Source organism: Topomyia yanbarensis, chromosome 2 (assembly GCF_030247195.1).
Source record: "Topomyia yanbarensis strain Yona2022 chromosome 2, ASM3024719v1, whole genome shotgun sequence".
Lineage (NCBI taxonomy): Eukaryota > Metazoa > Arthropoda > Insecta > Diptera > Culicidae > Topomyia > Topomyia yanbarensis.
The window spans coordinates 252402466-252419281 of NC_080671.1; the positions used below are offsets into that span (position 1 = coordinate 252402466).

Consider the following 16816-nt stretch of genomic DNA (forward strand, 5'->3'; position numbering starts at 1 on the left):
ATTTTTACGAACGATTTTGCAGTTTATTTCAATTGCAAATTGATTCGTATACAATGTTTCAAAATTGTCATGAATATTCCAGATTTACAATTTTGTTTTAAGTTGGAGTGGAATCATAAATCACTTTAAGTAAATGTTGTATTTTCATCATAGGTTTGCATTTTATGTGAACTTTATACAACAGAACAAAATTTTTGCTTACACTATTTATAATTTTGATTTAGTATGTCATTATGTGTAATTTATTTTAAACTTTCACATACGATTGCTGGTTTGCGGGGTTAGAGTTATAGTGTACATCGCATGTCTCCTGAAGACTCACTGTAAGTCGCCTAATCTTTCTTCAATATTTTGCGGTACATTATTGACTGAATAGACTCGGTACCCCTTAAAAAAATTTCGAGGGCGATATTTTTTTCATCAAAAATATGTACCTACCCTTTTAAGCAAGTCCTATATAACAGTGTTACATTCTTTGCTTATACCCGAATTTTGATTGATATTGTAAGTAGCGTTTTCCGTAAGCGCAAGATTTAGTGGCTATTTTAGAGCAGAACAGTTCATCCATCATCCAGCAACGTTGATTCTACTTCAGATGAAGCAATCGCAAGTGCAATTTTCAATTTAATTTTCAACCTAATTTAATTTTCGACGAATTCATGCAATTCAACAGTATTGTATTGTCATTCGCGTAAAATTTCTCTATCAAATTAATACTTGCCATTCCATTTGTGTGTTGGTAAACCTAAATGCAATAAAATAAACCTAATTACAATAAAATTTTAGATGACCCCCCTCCCCTTCCTCCCAACATCATGCAAAAATCCACCTCATGACCATCTCCTTGGTGGAAGAAACACTTATGTCAAAATCGAATTCGTCGCTAATAATCACATGGAATGAATTAGATAAGGATTTTTTCAAAAAATTCACTCCCACCACTTCCTTTCGTGGTCCCCCCCACCCATCATGGCCACCTCCTTAGTGGGAGAAATGCATACTATATGTATATATATATATATATATATATATATATATATATATATATATATATATATATATATATATATATATATATATATATATATATATATATATATATATATATATATATATATATATATATATATATATATATATATATATATATATATATATATATATATATATATATATATATATATATATATATATATCGATTTAATTTTTTTTTCTTAAATATTGATGTTTTTGAAATAGATGCATTTCCAAGATCCTCTACTCTTGTTTGACGTCAATAAGTAAATAAATAAAATAAATAAATAAAAGTACCGTCAGAAATCTACACACGCGCGTAAAAGACCCGCTACCCATACTACGCCACCACAATCTGATACACCGGATCCCATGCCAGAGATGTACATGTAGTTATAACGGAATGGCCCAGAATCTACTTAAAACGAGATTATCGGGACACCAAAGCAATATAAACAAACTGGATCAGCTGCTCAGCTCTGATACTACGCACACACAGTTCTAAATCATGCATCTCAGAGAGAAAACAGCTCTCGTCACTAATTGCATAGATGAGCATCACCGTTTCGACCTAACAGCAGCACAATACTAGATCAATCAAGGAAGCACTCAGCTCTAGCGCTGCTGGAAATCATTTGGATCTACAACAGCAGCGACAGCGTAAACAAACGAACAGATGTGGAAGGGTTCAACCGTTCTTACGCAGCAGTATAAATAGACAGCTGCTAACTGCATGGCGAACAAAATAATATCTATTTTAAACATATATTGCACAACATCTAGTGGACACCAAGTCAGTTGGGATGTAAACCATATTATGTTTAAATTAGACACGATCATTTGATTTCCACGATTTTTGAAGAAAATAAGTGTGTCAGCGATTCGCATAACACAGTAAGGACAAAACCTAAAATGCTCGACTGGCACCCTTCAGTCATTAAGAGCTTGGCACGGAACTACACCTAGACTTCTGTTTTCAGTAGCCTCCAACGACATGGGAGCAGGAACCAAGTGGCTTAATTCTTGGCCGGATGACACAGGGCCTGTGCACATTGAAATTTGATAATCAAATCTCAGCAAAACTTCACTGAACTACCATCAGCCGAAAGACTCAGCGATCCACCACCAACAAAAATCCGGCAAAATAATACCGATCATCGACGATAAAAATTCGGTGTGTAACGTTCCGCTGCGTAATGCAGCATACCAGGGAGTTCGCCCGGCTCTTCCTAGGCTCCGTTCGCCAATGAGAATATTTTTAGACTTCAAATTTCGTTCCAATATATAAATATTATATAGAAGTGGACTGAATGGACTAAAACTCTGTATCAGCAAATTTTTTTAAATGAGTTTTATTTTCACCGTGAAAAAAATACTGCCACATTTTCTGAACCTATTTGTCGAAATGCAACATAATGTCTGAACATATACTTACTAGTTGTATAACCAAAGCTATCTTCTTCTTCTGTGTCTAAGGAACATTCATAATTATTCCGTTTAATGTTCCCAGCAGATGCACGATCGATCTACGAATACATAAGCTCAAAAGAAGCATGTTACATTTACAGTATTTTGCTCACCTCAAAACCTGCTTTTGAATATGTTTTACCTTCTAGTTCGCGTTCGTCTTCCTCATCTGAGGAATTTTCGGAATCTGCAAATATGCCGAGAGCGAAATTGTTTAATCTGTAACTAACGCTGCGAGATGAAGGAACATTACGATATTCAATAGCTCACTACTTAAGGGGCTATATACAAAGTTGTGGCGAAAAAGTGAGCAAAGTCCATGATTTTTTTAAAGCGTTTTATGCAAATTTTACTTGAAAAACGAAAGACAGTTCGTTGGTAGTACAGTAAAGACCCGTTTTTATCAGCCCCTTGGCGAATTTTAAGCTGATAAAACAGTGACATTGATAAAATCGGGACATACATTTTTCTGTCTTTTTAATAAACCGATGCTCTTAAAATATTCTTCTTTGTTCCTTTGATATAGCCTCGCAACCTTTCTCATTCTTTACTTTAAGTTCCCGTTAAGGGGGTCTAACAGTGCGAAATTTTAAAAAATGATATTTTTATTTTTGCATTTTTCGGATCTCTAAGGTAAGAAACATATGCCCAAGAAAGGATTCACTCGAAATCAACTTGGTTCGTCTGTTAGAGCCCATCAAACTACCAACTATCAATTTTTATATGAAGCTGATAAAATCGGCTCAAAAAGCTAATAAAATCGGGGGTAGATAAAATCGGGGGATAATAAAATCGGGTGCTGATAAAATCGGATCTCCACTGTACTATCGGAATTCGAAATAAACAAGCTGAATTAACCGTAGTGTGTCCGACGCGGTACCCGGGTACCTTTTTAAGTTTCAATTAATTAAATTCCTATGTTTTATCCACAGCTGGACATTGAAACTTTGTGACATCTTAGAAGTTTATTAAGTCAAGCTTTTGGGTTAATAATATTGTTGATATAGTAAGGGTGCGAGTGAGGAGGGGCTCCTGAATTTTTTTACTACGTAGCAGGCCGACGTGGGTACCCGGGTACCCACAAAACTAAAATGCCCGTAACTAAGATAATATCCAACCGATTTCGATGCTTTTGGCCGTTTTCGATTCAGGAACTCATCCGCTTTTGGATTTGGTAAAAATGAATCGGGTTACTTTATTCGGTTCCCGGGAATCCGGGTTTCCGGAAGTAGGTTCCAGTGCTGGGGTACTATTTGCGAACTTCAATGGAATACTAGCAATATGGGTATCAAAATTCATGGAATTGCATCAGTAGGCTTTATCTCGTGGTTTTGGAACCATTTGGTGATTTGACCCCGGAACGGACATTCCGGAGCAGGTTCCCGTGGGGGCCGTGAGAGGCCATTCCATTCCAATTCCATTTTTATTTTTACTCCGGAAAATCCGGATTACCAAAAACCAGATCAATTATTCCAGTTTTATTGTACAGAATCAAAAAGTGGACTAGTCCCTGAATCCAAAATATCTAAAAGTGTCCAAATTGGTTAAAGGAAGCCATAGTTATGTGCATTTCAATTTGTGGGTACCCGCGTACCCTCGTTGGCCTGTTAAAGGTGTGTTTTTGTTGGACACATAACTGTTGAAAAATATTCCAAATTGGCAGAGTTATGGCCCATCCCTCTAAGCGTGTTTTTGGCAGAGGTTGGCGGTGAACGCTCTCTAAGCCGAACCGATGAAATCAAAAAAAGTAAAAACAATATTAAAGGAAATGTATTGTGGTGTACTTGAACGGATCGGATTCCCAATAAATTTTATTTTCCTGCAAAAAACATGTTGACCAAAAATTGAGTTTTGTGGTGATCAAGATGTTAAACAAAAATTCATTGCAAAAATTGAAAAATTTTGATGAAAAAGGAACCATTGATGATGATGAAGATGGTCCCACCTCATACCCCCACAAAGGTGTGAGCTGAACGATTTATCTATAAGATAATTAATATTTTGATCCATAACAAAACCAGTTAACAAAAAGAAACGGACTGGTTCAATCTGCAGACATAGCCTTTCCTTCATAAGAACATAACCATATATATTTCGAATATTCCGCCAACAACCAGGGTCCATCAAGAAAATTTCCATTCCGGGAAGATACTTGATAGAATCGGGAATTGAACCCAATAGCTTCCATTTCCGATAATTCTCTGTAAGACTCCTCCCGCCTGACCCAGACATCGGTACTACCACCTGCTAAGGTGAGAAAATGACGAGCCTAGTGGCAGTGCAGAGTCCGGTCCAGTTATATCATCCACATCAGACCCCTTTATTGAAAGTTTCCTACCATTAACCCAAGGCAATCAAGGGGTATTCCTATCCGAGAACATCCTTGATTGATCAGGAATTAAACCGGATATCTAGTTAGTTATTAAAAGGAGTCATCAAGCCCCATACTCAACGAGCTAACTCTGTTATTACCACTATCGCAGCAATAACCGAGATTAACGTCTCTTGCACGTTCTTACACTCCGGGCAAAGGGGTGACGAAGCGTGCCTAAACCGATGCAGGTACTTCCGGAAGCATCCGCGCCCTGACAAAAACTGCGTCAAATGGAAGTTCACCTCTCCATGTTTTCTATGCACCCAAGCAGACACATTTGGGATGAGTCGATGGGTCCACCTTCCTTTTTCCGCGTTGTCCCACACTTGCTGCCACTTAACCAACGAGTCCACCCGGACCAGTCTCTTGCATTACGTTCATTTCTCCACTGGTAGCATTCCACGTCCTCAGAAAGAGTGATGCAGATGGGAATCGTCCCGGCAATTATACATACTGCCTTCGACGATATCGTTCTGTACGCACTCGCGACACGAACAGCCATTAGGCGAAAAGTGCTTGTTCACTTCATCCGGTTCCGCTTTGAGTTCAGCGCAGCAGCCCAGGCCGGTACTCCATACCTCAGTATTGAGGATGAGACACCCGCCAGGAGACGTCTCGTGCTGCCTCTTGCTCCTCCGTGATTCGGCATGATCCTTGCCAATGCGTTAGTTGTCCTCGCAGCCTTCTCACATACATAGTCGACATGGCTGTTGTAATGTAACCGATCGTCGACCATCACACCCAGGTGCTTCAGCGCACGCATCGATGGGATGGACTGTCCCCCGACGCTGATCTCGACGCGCTGGATTTTTTTACAGTTGCTGACCAGCACTACCTCAGTCATGTGATGAGCCAGCTGCAACTTGACTTCAGCCATCCAGGTTTCCACGATGTCTATTGTCTCTGCCGTCAATATCTCCACCTCCTCAAGGGTCAGTTATCGTCAGGACCACATCATCTGCAAAACCGACGATCTCACCTCCTCTGGGCGGTTCTAGTGTTAACACTTCGTTGTACAATATATTACAGAGCATTGGGCCGAGTATGAAGCCCTGAGGTACTCCAGCCGTGACCCTAATCGACCTCTTCCCGATGTTCGTTTCGTAGACCAGTACTCGGTTCTGGAAGTCAAATCTTGCACAGATAGTCCGGAACCCGCATTCTGTGCAGCGCTGCGGCGATGCCCCCCCCCTAGCTAGCACTGTTGAACGCGTTCTTCACGTCGATCATGACCACGTCGCAGTAGCGGTTTCCCCGCTCTCGATGACTGTGCAGATGGCTTCCACCGTCGATATCCCTTTCTGGAACCCGAACTGCCTCTGAGATAGCTCGTTCTCACTTTCAGCGTAGGTCGTAGCCTGTTGAGGATGACTTTTTCCAGAAGTTTACCAAGAGTATCCAGCTGGCATATAGGCCGATACGATGCTGGATCTCCTAGTGGTTTCCCTGGTTTTGGCAGCAACACCAGCTTCTGGATCTTCCATCTATCCGGGAAGTAGCCTTTGTCCAGGCATTTCTGTAGAACTATCCTGAACATGTCCGGAAACCCCAGGATCGCAGTCTTCAGTGCCACGTTGGGGATACCATCCGGTCCGGGAGCTTTCTTCGCTTTCAGTCCTTTTGCCACAATAAGGAGCACGTCGTTGGAAACTTGATTGTCACCAGCATTTCCACCGCCTGCATCAACGTACGGTGTAGGCGGCCATACGGTTGGATCGTACTTCGGGAAAAGACCCTCCACGATAATTTTAAGTTTGTCAGCACACATTTAGGCTGGCGTCATTTGATCCTTGATCCTGGCCATAACGACACGATATGCATTGCCCCAGGGGTTAGCGTCTACTTCTCTGCACAGTTCCTTGTAGCAGGTAGACTTGCTTAGCACTATCTCGTGTTTAAAATCAGCCCTGGCCGCCCGGAATGTTACTTAACACTCTTCTCTGACCGCCTCTGATCTTTCTTTTTGAACGCGTCGTTATCTCATCTAGACCCTTGCACGCGACTACGGCTTCCTGCGACAGGGCTCTCACTTTCGCTTCGCATCCTTAGGATTTAGCAACGAGCTCGCGGTAGGTCGAGCTCTTGACGGAAGGATCCTTCTTCAGCTCGAAGATCATCTCACTCTTCTGTGTGCGCCTCGTTCTAACGACGTTCTCTCCCAGCTCCTTCAGCTCTGTGTCCTCTCTCACTTTCTTGAGCAGAGCGGCGTAGGACTTCGTACCGTTCGCTTCGACGATCAGTGCATCTCCTTTTGGCGACTTCTGACGGGCCGAAGGTTTTCCTTCCTTCTTCTGCACCCTTTTTTGCTCTTCCTTCTTCCTCTGCTGTTTACCGTGCTTCTCCTTCCGACCTACAACGGTACTCCAGCTTTCTCCCTTTTGGGTGTCGTCTTTTTCTTCGGCAACAGCCACAGCATCTTCGAGCGTCTGCTTTTTGGGCCCGCCTGGTCTTCCGTCTCCTGGCGAGGATCTTGTCCTCTTTGGAGTCACGGAAACTGGCGTGTTCACTACACCAAACTGATTCTCCTTACCCTGCGTCGGAGGTACTAGGAAGATAGTAGCCTTAGCCGACTCCAATTCTCGCTCGGCTACATTAGCCCTCCGCGTTGCCGTGTCGTACTCATTTGCGACAGACAGTAGCACCTTTCGGATTCTGATGACCATTTTTTTAATGTCCTTATGGACATTGTTTCTCGCATCCACAAACTTGTGGAGCTCCTCCACCAAGTGCTTCGCTGCCATTACTCTTGGCTTCTGTGGGTTCATCCCGCTCTGCTCTGGCTGTTGTTTCGGATACTGCTGTTTCTGCTGCTTCTTCACATTCTGCTCATGCTGAATGAGTTCGGTTGCTGCTGGTGGTGGTGACCTCACCCACCCACCTCTGGCGAACGGATTCGCCGTGCCTGGAGCAGGAGCGTTTATGTCAATTGATTGTTGTTCCTCCATTTAATTGGGTCCCAACTCCGCGCCGCTATCTCCACTCGCTGCACATAGTCGTCTCTCGCGATCCCATGATTATCTATGCTGCCAAAAAGCAGCAGTGAGGGTTGACACTATCCTTCATGGGGAGTAGTGTTGAGAGCCGGATCAACGTAAATCGGGAATGCTCCAACCGAACCTAGTACCACCAACCAAATGATGACGAGTTTCGAACGTACCCGGAGACCTGCCAGGGTTTTATTGGAACGGAGGCAGTCATGCTGTTAGCCCACTCGCCATTTCAGGTCGGTGTCATCCTTCCTTACTCAGGGAGTAGAACAGCACGCCTGTCAGCCCAAAGTCGCCATCCTATTCGAAATCCGTGTCCTGTCCGTTGTCGTTCGCCATGGCCGGTATGCCATAGTCAGGATGTTACTGGCGTCGATCCTGATGTGCCGTTTGGCACTCCGCACGGTGTCTTTTTTAACAACTTTATGCAAAAAATTCAGCATCTCTGAAACTTCAGGATATGAAAGAATGGGCTTTCCCCTTTCATTTGAAACCAACATCAAAATAATCCGTCGGGGGAATTTTTTTTGAAGTTTCATTCGCGAAAACATAGATTTTACAATAGAACTAATTCATATTTCTATCCCTAGATGGTACTTCAGACATTTGAACAACACTAGAAGTGAGAATCTGATAGATATTTTGATTGTCTACAACTTTGTTAACAACTAAAAACCGATTTGAAATTGACCGGAAAAGATGTTTAATATTTTAACGAAGTCTGAGTTTAAGTTAGTTTCACAGAAAACCTAGTGGTTCGTGAGTCAACTCACACGCACTTTTTTCATTTGCCAAACACCAGTTGAACAATGCTTTCAGCGGAATTTGAGACCTTGGAAAGTTTCATCTTTTAGCTGAAAATTATAATTCCAGATTCCACCTGATATAGGGCACCATTAATATTTTTGGGATGAAAAGTCTTAGATAAGTGTTGACCAATTTAGTATGATATTAATATTCTTTTCCAAGATGGTGAGTGATTCCTCCCGCAGAAACAGCTTTTTTCAATGATGTATGCCTTCTTTTTCATTTTTTCGATTGCTCTCGGGGATGACTGATAACTCTTCTTGCATGAACCTCCTACTTTGTTAGCATCTTCGTATAAAATTCACTTGTCCTGAACTTCAACCTTTATATTTGAACAATCTCAATGAAACTGTTAGCACCATTGCAATATTTCGCGAATTTCGTTGCAATGCTTGGAATAAAATGCTGATTATCTTTTCCAAATTAACTCAATGTGACAAACAGTGAACAAAAAACTTTGAGTTTTTGGATCAAGATAATTTTTACATTTCTTACAAAGAAATGTATAGGATTCGCTCAAACTTTGAAAACTTTTTCCGAGGCTTGTAGGGCCGAGTTTCATATACCAATCGACTCAGCTCGACAAATTGAGACAATGTCTGTATGTGTGTGTGTATGTGTGTATGTGTGTATGTATGTATGTACAAAATGTCATGTAATTATCTCAGCAATGGCTGAACCGATCTTAATGAAACTAGTTTCAAATGAAAGGCCTAACGTTGCCATTTGACACTATTATTTTTGATTTTCGATATGTTGTTTACTTTCCGAGATAGGGACGATTTTGTCAAAACACAGCAGGTTTTTCGCAAATAATTTCCGAACAATATAATATTGTCCCACAAACTGCACATAAATAGAAAACTTGTAAAAATACGTTTCTAACAAGCTACAGATTTTCAAAATCCGTGCACGAGCGGCGGAGATATTAAACATTTTGTATTTTTAGTCCTCGCTTACCAATTTCCACTAACTAAAAATGAGATTGTTTCATACAGAGTATTGCTTTACTGGTGTTTTAGTGGCAAAACTAAACCGATTTTGAATATCGGGGTATGAAAACACATCTACGTGATGCAAGAAATTCGATGTTGAGAACATTTTGTGAATTACCTCTATAATAAATGAACTATTTCTCAAAAATCAATATACAAGTTCACTTCAAAGACAAAAAAATGTGTTGATAGTGAAACAGCGAGTTCTAGTATTTATCCCTTGGATTAGGCGTTGCGTTCAATCATGAGGTAAATGTTAGATGGTATATCAATACACAGATAAAAAAGTAATTCACCTAGTAGTGAGATAAAAGATTTCTTATATAATTATACTCGTAGCGTCACCGAAAGCAACTGTATGTTTGAAACCCAAAACTCTAGCGAAAATTTAGCTCTTTTGCAAGATTTAGGTTATACTGGTTATGGCGCAAAAATTACTACTTACATTATCTATGATAATAATCTAAGGAATCAATATATCGCATAATATACCTATAAATATAAGGTCATTGCCTTAACCATCATTTGCCATTCCTCACACGCCCCCCCCCCCCCCCATCACTCTCTCTCTCTCTGTCTCCCTTCTATCGCATCTATCTAGCTATTTCTGTATCCATTTCTAAGTTGTGTGCTAAGATCTTCTGCCAATCTGAAAAATTTATTCATATCCAAGCCAATTTCATGTGTGCGATGTAATTGTGAAGATTTGAGAAAACAAAACTATTTTTTGTCTGCTGCTACATCAACTCAAATTTCATTCAGTTGTATTCAAAGCCTGTATCTACACTATAATTAAGGAAATTCATGGCTATATCAGAAAAATATTTGGCTTAACTGGGTAATATGGATGTTTGACGATGAAAATTTTAAAAAGAGACATTCCACGTGCGCTATTTAAACTATTCGTATCTCTATTGAATTTGAATGAAACATATGCTCAAAGACTGAAAGCTGAAGCCAGCAGGATTGGACTTGCCATCAACGTTTCGAAGACAAAATACATGAGAAGAAGAGGTTCTAGAGACGACAATGTGAGCCTCCCATCCCGAGTTCGGATTGACGGTGACGAAATCGAGATGGTCGACGAATTCATGTATTAGAGTAACCGAAGACAATGATAACAGCAGAGAAATTCAGAGACGGATCTTGGCGGGAAATCGTGCCTACTTTGGACTCCAGAGGACGCACCGGACGAACAAAATTCGCCGCCGCACGAGGTTGATTATCTACAAGACGCTGATTAGATCGGTGGTCCTCTACGGCCACGAGACCTGGACTATGCTCGTGGAGGACCAACGCGCCCTTGGAGTTTTCGAACGAAAGGTGTTGCGTACCACCTATGGTGGCATGCTGATGGAAGAGGAACGTGGCGCAGGCGAATGAACCATGAGTTGGAAGAACCATCCATCGCGCATACCGCAAAAATAGGACGTTTGCGGTGGGCTGTACACGTCGTGAGAATGTCAGACGACGACCCGGTGAAGATGGTTCTTGAGGGCGACCCTACAGGAACAAGAAGACAGGGCGCACAGTGGATCGACCAGATAGAGGACGACCTGCGGACCCTTCGAAGACTGCGACTCATTCACGAATCGCATTCTCCCTCTGTCGTTCTCTGTTCAAGGGGCTTGAAAGCACATGTGACCTTGTCTCACTTTACTATATTCAATTGCGCGTTAAAATACTGGACCAGTAAATTCTGTTCTGCACATAAATCTTTTTTCGGGAATATGTGGCCAAAAAGTAAACTTCGAATTCCAAAGCAAATTGAACGTTCCAGGTTCCTGATAACTAATTAAGGTCCAACAATAAAGTAAATACACCAGATAATCTTAAAACGACGCCGTCAAGTAAAGAAGCATGAAAACAAAAAGAATAAAACCAAAAAAAAACGGAAGCCCTAGAAAGTCCATTGTATATTTATTAGCCTTTTCTCAGAAGATGGGATTTTCAAAACTTACTGATGCAATGGTTCTCAAATTCGTACAATCCGATTTATTCATTTTCTTTATTCAAAAATGTTTTATAACTTTAAATATAAGATCATTTCATTTTAATTACTTATTTCATTCAGCATATTTTTATTCGTTTTGTTTATCTGAGTCATTTTACTTATTTTATTCGTTTCATTCTTTGGATTCACTCTGATCAGTTTAGTTTTTTGTGCATTTTACTCATATTATTCATTTAACTTATTTCATTCGTTGCATGCATTCTATAAATTTTTTTCCAGTTTATTCATTTTATTCAGGTTCTTCATTTTAATAATCTGAATACCTTTTCAGTTTTAAACATTTCATCCAAATAGTTTATTTGATACAATTAAATTTAAAGAATATTATTTTATAACCTTTTACCATCGTTTAATTTTTTATTTCAATCAATGCAATATTCTGCTCATTTTCTTCTTTTTATTCATTTTATCACTTCAGCTCATTTTGTTTATGTGATTCCTTTGTTTATTTATGCATTTGATTTATTTTTTACTTTATTCATTTTGTTCGTCCATTCATTTTATTCATTTCATCCATTTCATTCATTTGATTCATTGTATTCACTGGATGAATTAAAACAATTTGATTCATTTGATTCATTTGATTCATTTGATTCATTTGATTCATTTGATTCATTTGATTCATTTGATTCATTTGATTCATTTGATTCATTTGATTCATTTGATTCATTTGATTCATTTGATTCATTTGATTCATTTGATTCATTTGATTAATTCGATTCATTTGATTCATTCGATTCATTCGATTTGATTCATTTTATTCATATCTTTAATTTTATGCATTTCATGTTCAATCATTCCTTTTATTTCGTTCAATTTGTTAGTATGAGTCAATTTATTCTATTAATCTTATAACTATTTCTAAATATAATCTTAATTTTTATTTAATAACCATCTAATTTGATTCGTGTATTTTATAATTTTGATTTACATTAATTTTTCTACTCATTTTAAGAATTTAAAAACCTATTATTTCATTTTTTGCTTTACTTTCCATTTCGTTCGTTTTGTTGATTTTCTATAATTTATTCAGTTTATTCGAGACTTTATTCGTGCAAGACTATAAACTATTTTCATCCCACCTCTAGTTGGGTGCCTACTTCTCATGAGTTCTGCAAACTAATCCAATAGTGATATGTGTAAGAAATGTCTCATCTCACTGCTAGGTGGATTAAATCGGTTTTTTGGGTTATATTCGTGGATTTGTATGTATATAAGGTTTTTCTTGTACTCAACTCATATTTTGTTTTCAAAAGTAATACATGTCGCATAATCTAGGATCAATTGATTAACGATTTCTCGCATAATTGATAGGAAATGACCGTAAAATCCAACTACCGCAATATACTTTGCGGAAAAAATTTTGATGAATCGTTTCACGCTAACCACTAATTTGGACAGTTACTTCTATGGTTTGCGTTCAGTCATAAATTGTGTGTCTCTACATTTCGTCTTGAACAGAATTATAATAGCTGACTTAAACGATCATAACCTAAATTATGCGACGTATGGTTCTTTCTAAAACATAAATGTAAGCAAATCCTTGTAACCGATGAATGGTAGTTGCTTCGAACCTATCGGGAAGGATTACAAACTTGAACCAAAAGCACAAATAGTTTTCTGTCTCTGTCAAACATCCTAATTTTCAGCAGTTCAATAGGAATCGTTAACGAAGAAGTTGTAATGAATCCCGTCAAATATTTTCATGTCACTGAACCCAATTATTTTTTGGTAGTGAAATAACTGCGAGAAAATATATTTCCAAACCACTAGGCCTCGTGTGAAACTATCTTAGATGTAACTTCGTTAAAATCTTAAACAACTTTTCCGGGTGATTTCAGATCAATTTTTAGTTGTCAAAACGTGTTTAATCCACCTAACAGTGTGATGAGACATTTCTTATAACTCTTATCACTCTCTTCTGATATTATATCGATTGAGAATATTTTGAACTTTATGTTTCGCGATGTTTTACATTTCTTACAAAAGAAATGTATAGGATTCGCTCAAAATTTGAAAACTCTTTCCGAGACCCGGAGGGCCGAGTTTCATATACCAATCGACTCAGCTCGACAAATTGAGACAATGTCTGTATGTGTGTGTGTATGTGTGTATGTATGTATGTACAAAATGTCATGTAATTATCTCAGCAATGGCTGAACCGATCTTAATGAAACTAGTTTCAAATGAAAGGCCCAACGTGCCCATTTGACACCATTATTTTTGTTTTTCGATATGTTGTTTACTTTCTGAGATATAGCTCATTTTTTCAAAACATTGCAGGTTTTTTGCAAATAACTTTTGAACAATGCAATATTGTCTCAACAACTACACATAAATAGAAAGCTTGTGAAAATACCTTTCTAACAAGCTATAGATTTTCAAAATCCGTGCACGAGCGCGAAGATATTAAACATTTTGTATTTTTATTCCTCGCTTATCAATTTTTACTAACTAAAAATGAAATTGTTTCATACAGAGTATTGCTTTACTGGTGTTTTAGGGGCAAAACTAAACCGATTTTGAATATCGGGGTATGAAAACACATCTACGTGATTCAAGGAATTCGATGTTGAGAACATTTTGTGAATTACCTCTAAAATAAATGAACTATTTCTCAGAAATCAATATACAAGTTCACTTCAAAGACAAAAATGTGTTGATAGTGAAACAGCGAGTTCTAGTATTTATCCCTTGTATTAGGCGTTGCGTTCAATCATGAGGTAAATGTTGGATTGTATATCAATACACAGAACAAAAAATAATTCACCTAGTAGTGAGATAAAAGATTTCTCATATAATTATACTCGTGGCGTCACCGAAAGTAATTGTATGTTTGAAGCACAAAACTCTAGCTAAAATTTAGCTCTTTTGCAAGATTTAGATTATACTGGTTATGGCACAAAAATTACTACTTACATTATTTATGATAATAATGTAAGGAATCAATATATCGCATAATATACCTATAAAAATAAAGTCACTGCCTTAACCATCATCACAGTTCCTTGTAGCAGGTAGACTTGCTTAGCACTATCTCGTGTTTAAAATCAGCCCTGGCCGCCCGGAATGTTACTTAACACTCTTCTCTGACCGCCTCTGATCTTGCTTTTTGAACGCGTCGTTATCTCATCTAGACCCTTGCACGCGACTACGGCTTCCTGCGACAGGGCTCTCACTTTCGCTTCGCATCCTTAGGATTTAGCAACGAGCTCGCGGTAGGTCGAGCTCTTGACGGAAGGATCCTTCTTCAGCTCGAAGATCATCTCACTCTTCTGTGTGCGCCTCGTTCTAACGACGTTCTCTCCCAGCTCCTTCAGCTCTGTGTCCTCTCTCACTTTCTTGAGCAGAGCGGCGTAGGACTTCGTACCGTTCGCTTCGACGATCAGTGCATCTCCTTTTGGCGACTTCTGACGGGCCGAAGGTTTTCCTTCCTTCTTCTGCACCCTTTTTTGCTCTTCCTTCTTCCTCTGCTGTTTACCGTGCTTCTCCTTCCGACCTACAACGGTACTCCAGCTTTCTCCCTTTTGGGTGTCGTCTTTTTCTTCGGCAACAGCCACAGCATCTTCGAGCGTCTGCTTTTTGGGCCCGCCTGGTCTTCCGTCTCCTGGCGAGGATCTTGTCCTCTTTGGAGTCACGGAAACTGGCGTGTTCACTACACCAATCTGCTTCTCCTGACCCTGCGTCGGAGGTGCTAGGAAGATAGTAGCCTTAGCCGACTCCAATTCTCGCTCGGCTATATTAGCCCTCCGCGTTGCCGTGTCGTACTCATTTGCGACAGACAGTAGCACCTTTCGGATTCTGATGACCATTTTTTTAATGTCCTTATGGACATTGTTTCTCGCATCCACAAACTTGTGGAGCTCCTCCACCAAGTGCTTCGCTGCCATTACTCTTGGCTTCTGTGGGTTCATCCCGCTCTGCTCTGGCTGTTGTTTCGGATACTGCTGTTTCTGCTGCTTCTTCACCTTCTGCTCATGCTGAATGAGTTCGGTTGCTGCTGGTGGTGGTGACCTCACCCACCCACCTCTGGCGAACGGATTCGCCGTGCCTGGAGCAGGAGCGTTTATGTCAATTGATTGTTGTTCCTCCATTTAATTGGGTCCCAACTCCGCGCCGCTATCTCCACTCGCTGCACATAGTCGTCTCTCGCGATCCCATGATTATCTATGCTGCCAAAAAGCAGCAGTGAGGGTTGACACTATCCTTCATGGGGAGTAGTGTTGAGAGCCGGATCAACGTAAATCGGGAATGCTCCAACCGAACCTAGTACCACCAACCAAATGATGACGAGTTTCGAACGTACCCGGAGACCTGCCAGGGTTTTATTGGAACGGAGGCAGTCATGCTGTTAGCCCACTCGTCATTTCAGGTCGGTGTCATCCTTCCTTACTCAGGGAGTAGAACAGCACGCCTGTCAGCCCAAAGTCGCCATCCTATTCGAAATCCGTGTCCTGTCCGTTGTCGTTCGCCATGGCCGGTATGCCATAGTCAGGATGTTACTGGCGTCGATCCTGATGTGCCGTTTGGCACTCCGCACGGTGTCTTTTTTAACAACTTTATGCAAAAAATTCAGCATCTCTGAAACTTCAGGATATGAAAGAATGGGCTTTCCCCTTTCATTTGAAACCAACATCAAAATAATCCGTCGGGGGAATTTTTTTTGAAGTTTCATTCGCGAAAACATAGATTTTACAATAGAACTAATTCATATTTCTATCCCTAGATGGTACTTCAGACATTTGAACAACACTAGAAGTGAGAATCTGATAGATATTTTGATTGTCTACAACTTTGTTAACAACTAAAAACCGATTTGAAATTGACCGGAAAAGATGTTTAATATTTTAACGAAGTCTGAGTTTAAGTTAGTTTCACAGAAAACCTAGTGGTTCGTGAGTCAACTCACACGCACTTTTTTCATTTGCCAAACACCAGTTGAACAATGCTTTCAGCGGAATTTGAGACCTTGGAAAGTTTCATCTTTTAGCTGAAAATTATAATTCCAGATTCCACCTGATATAGGGCACCATTAATATTTTTGGGATGAAAAGTCTTAGATAAGTGTTGACCAATTTAGTATGATATTAATATTCTTTTCCAAGATGGTGAGTGATTCCTCCCGCAGAAACAGCTTTTTTCAATGATGTATGCCTTC

At 39.8% G+C, this 16816-nt stretch overlaps 1 protein-coding gene across 7 annotated transcripts in view; it reads right to left on the reverse strand.

Annotated features, from left to right (window-relative positions):
* Window positions 1-16816, reverse strand: part of LOC131678443 (inactivation-no-after-potential D protein-like) — a 382649-nt gene that overhangs the window by 66039 nt on the left and 299794 nt on the right. For all 7 annotated transcript variants that reach the window (XM_058958601.1, XM_058958603.1, XM_058958602.1 and 4 more), the window contains exons 2-3: window positions 2595-2668; window positions 2450-2540 (exon numbers count right to left, since the gene is read on the reverse strand). Coding sequence is in view for 1 of the 7 variants with exons in the window: in XM_058958608.1 (XP_058814591.1) it covers window positions 2450-2540; window positions 2595-2668 (165 nt within the window). In the remaining 6 variants the exon portion in view is untranslated. The remainder of the gene's footprint in view (window positions 1-2449; window positions 2541-2594; window positions 2669-16816) is intronic.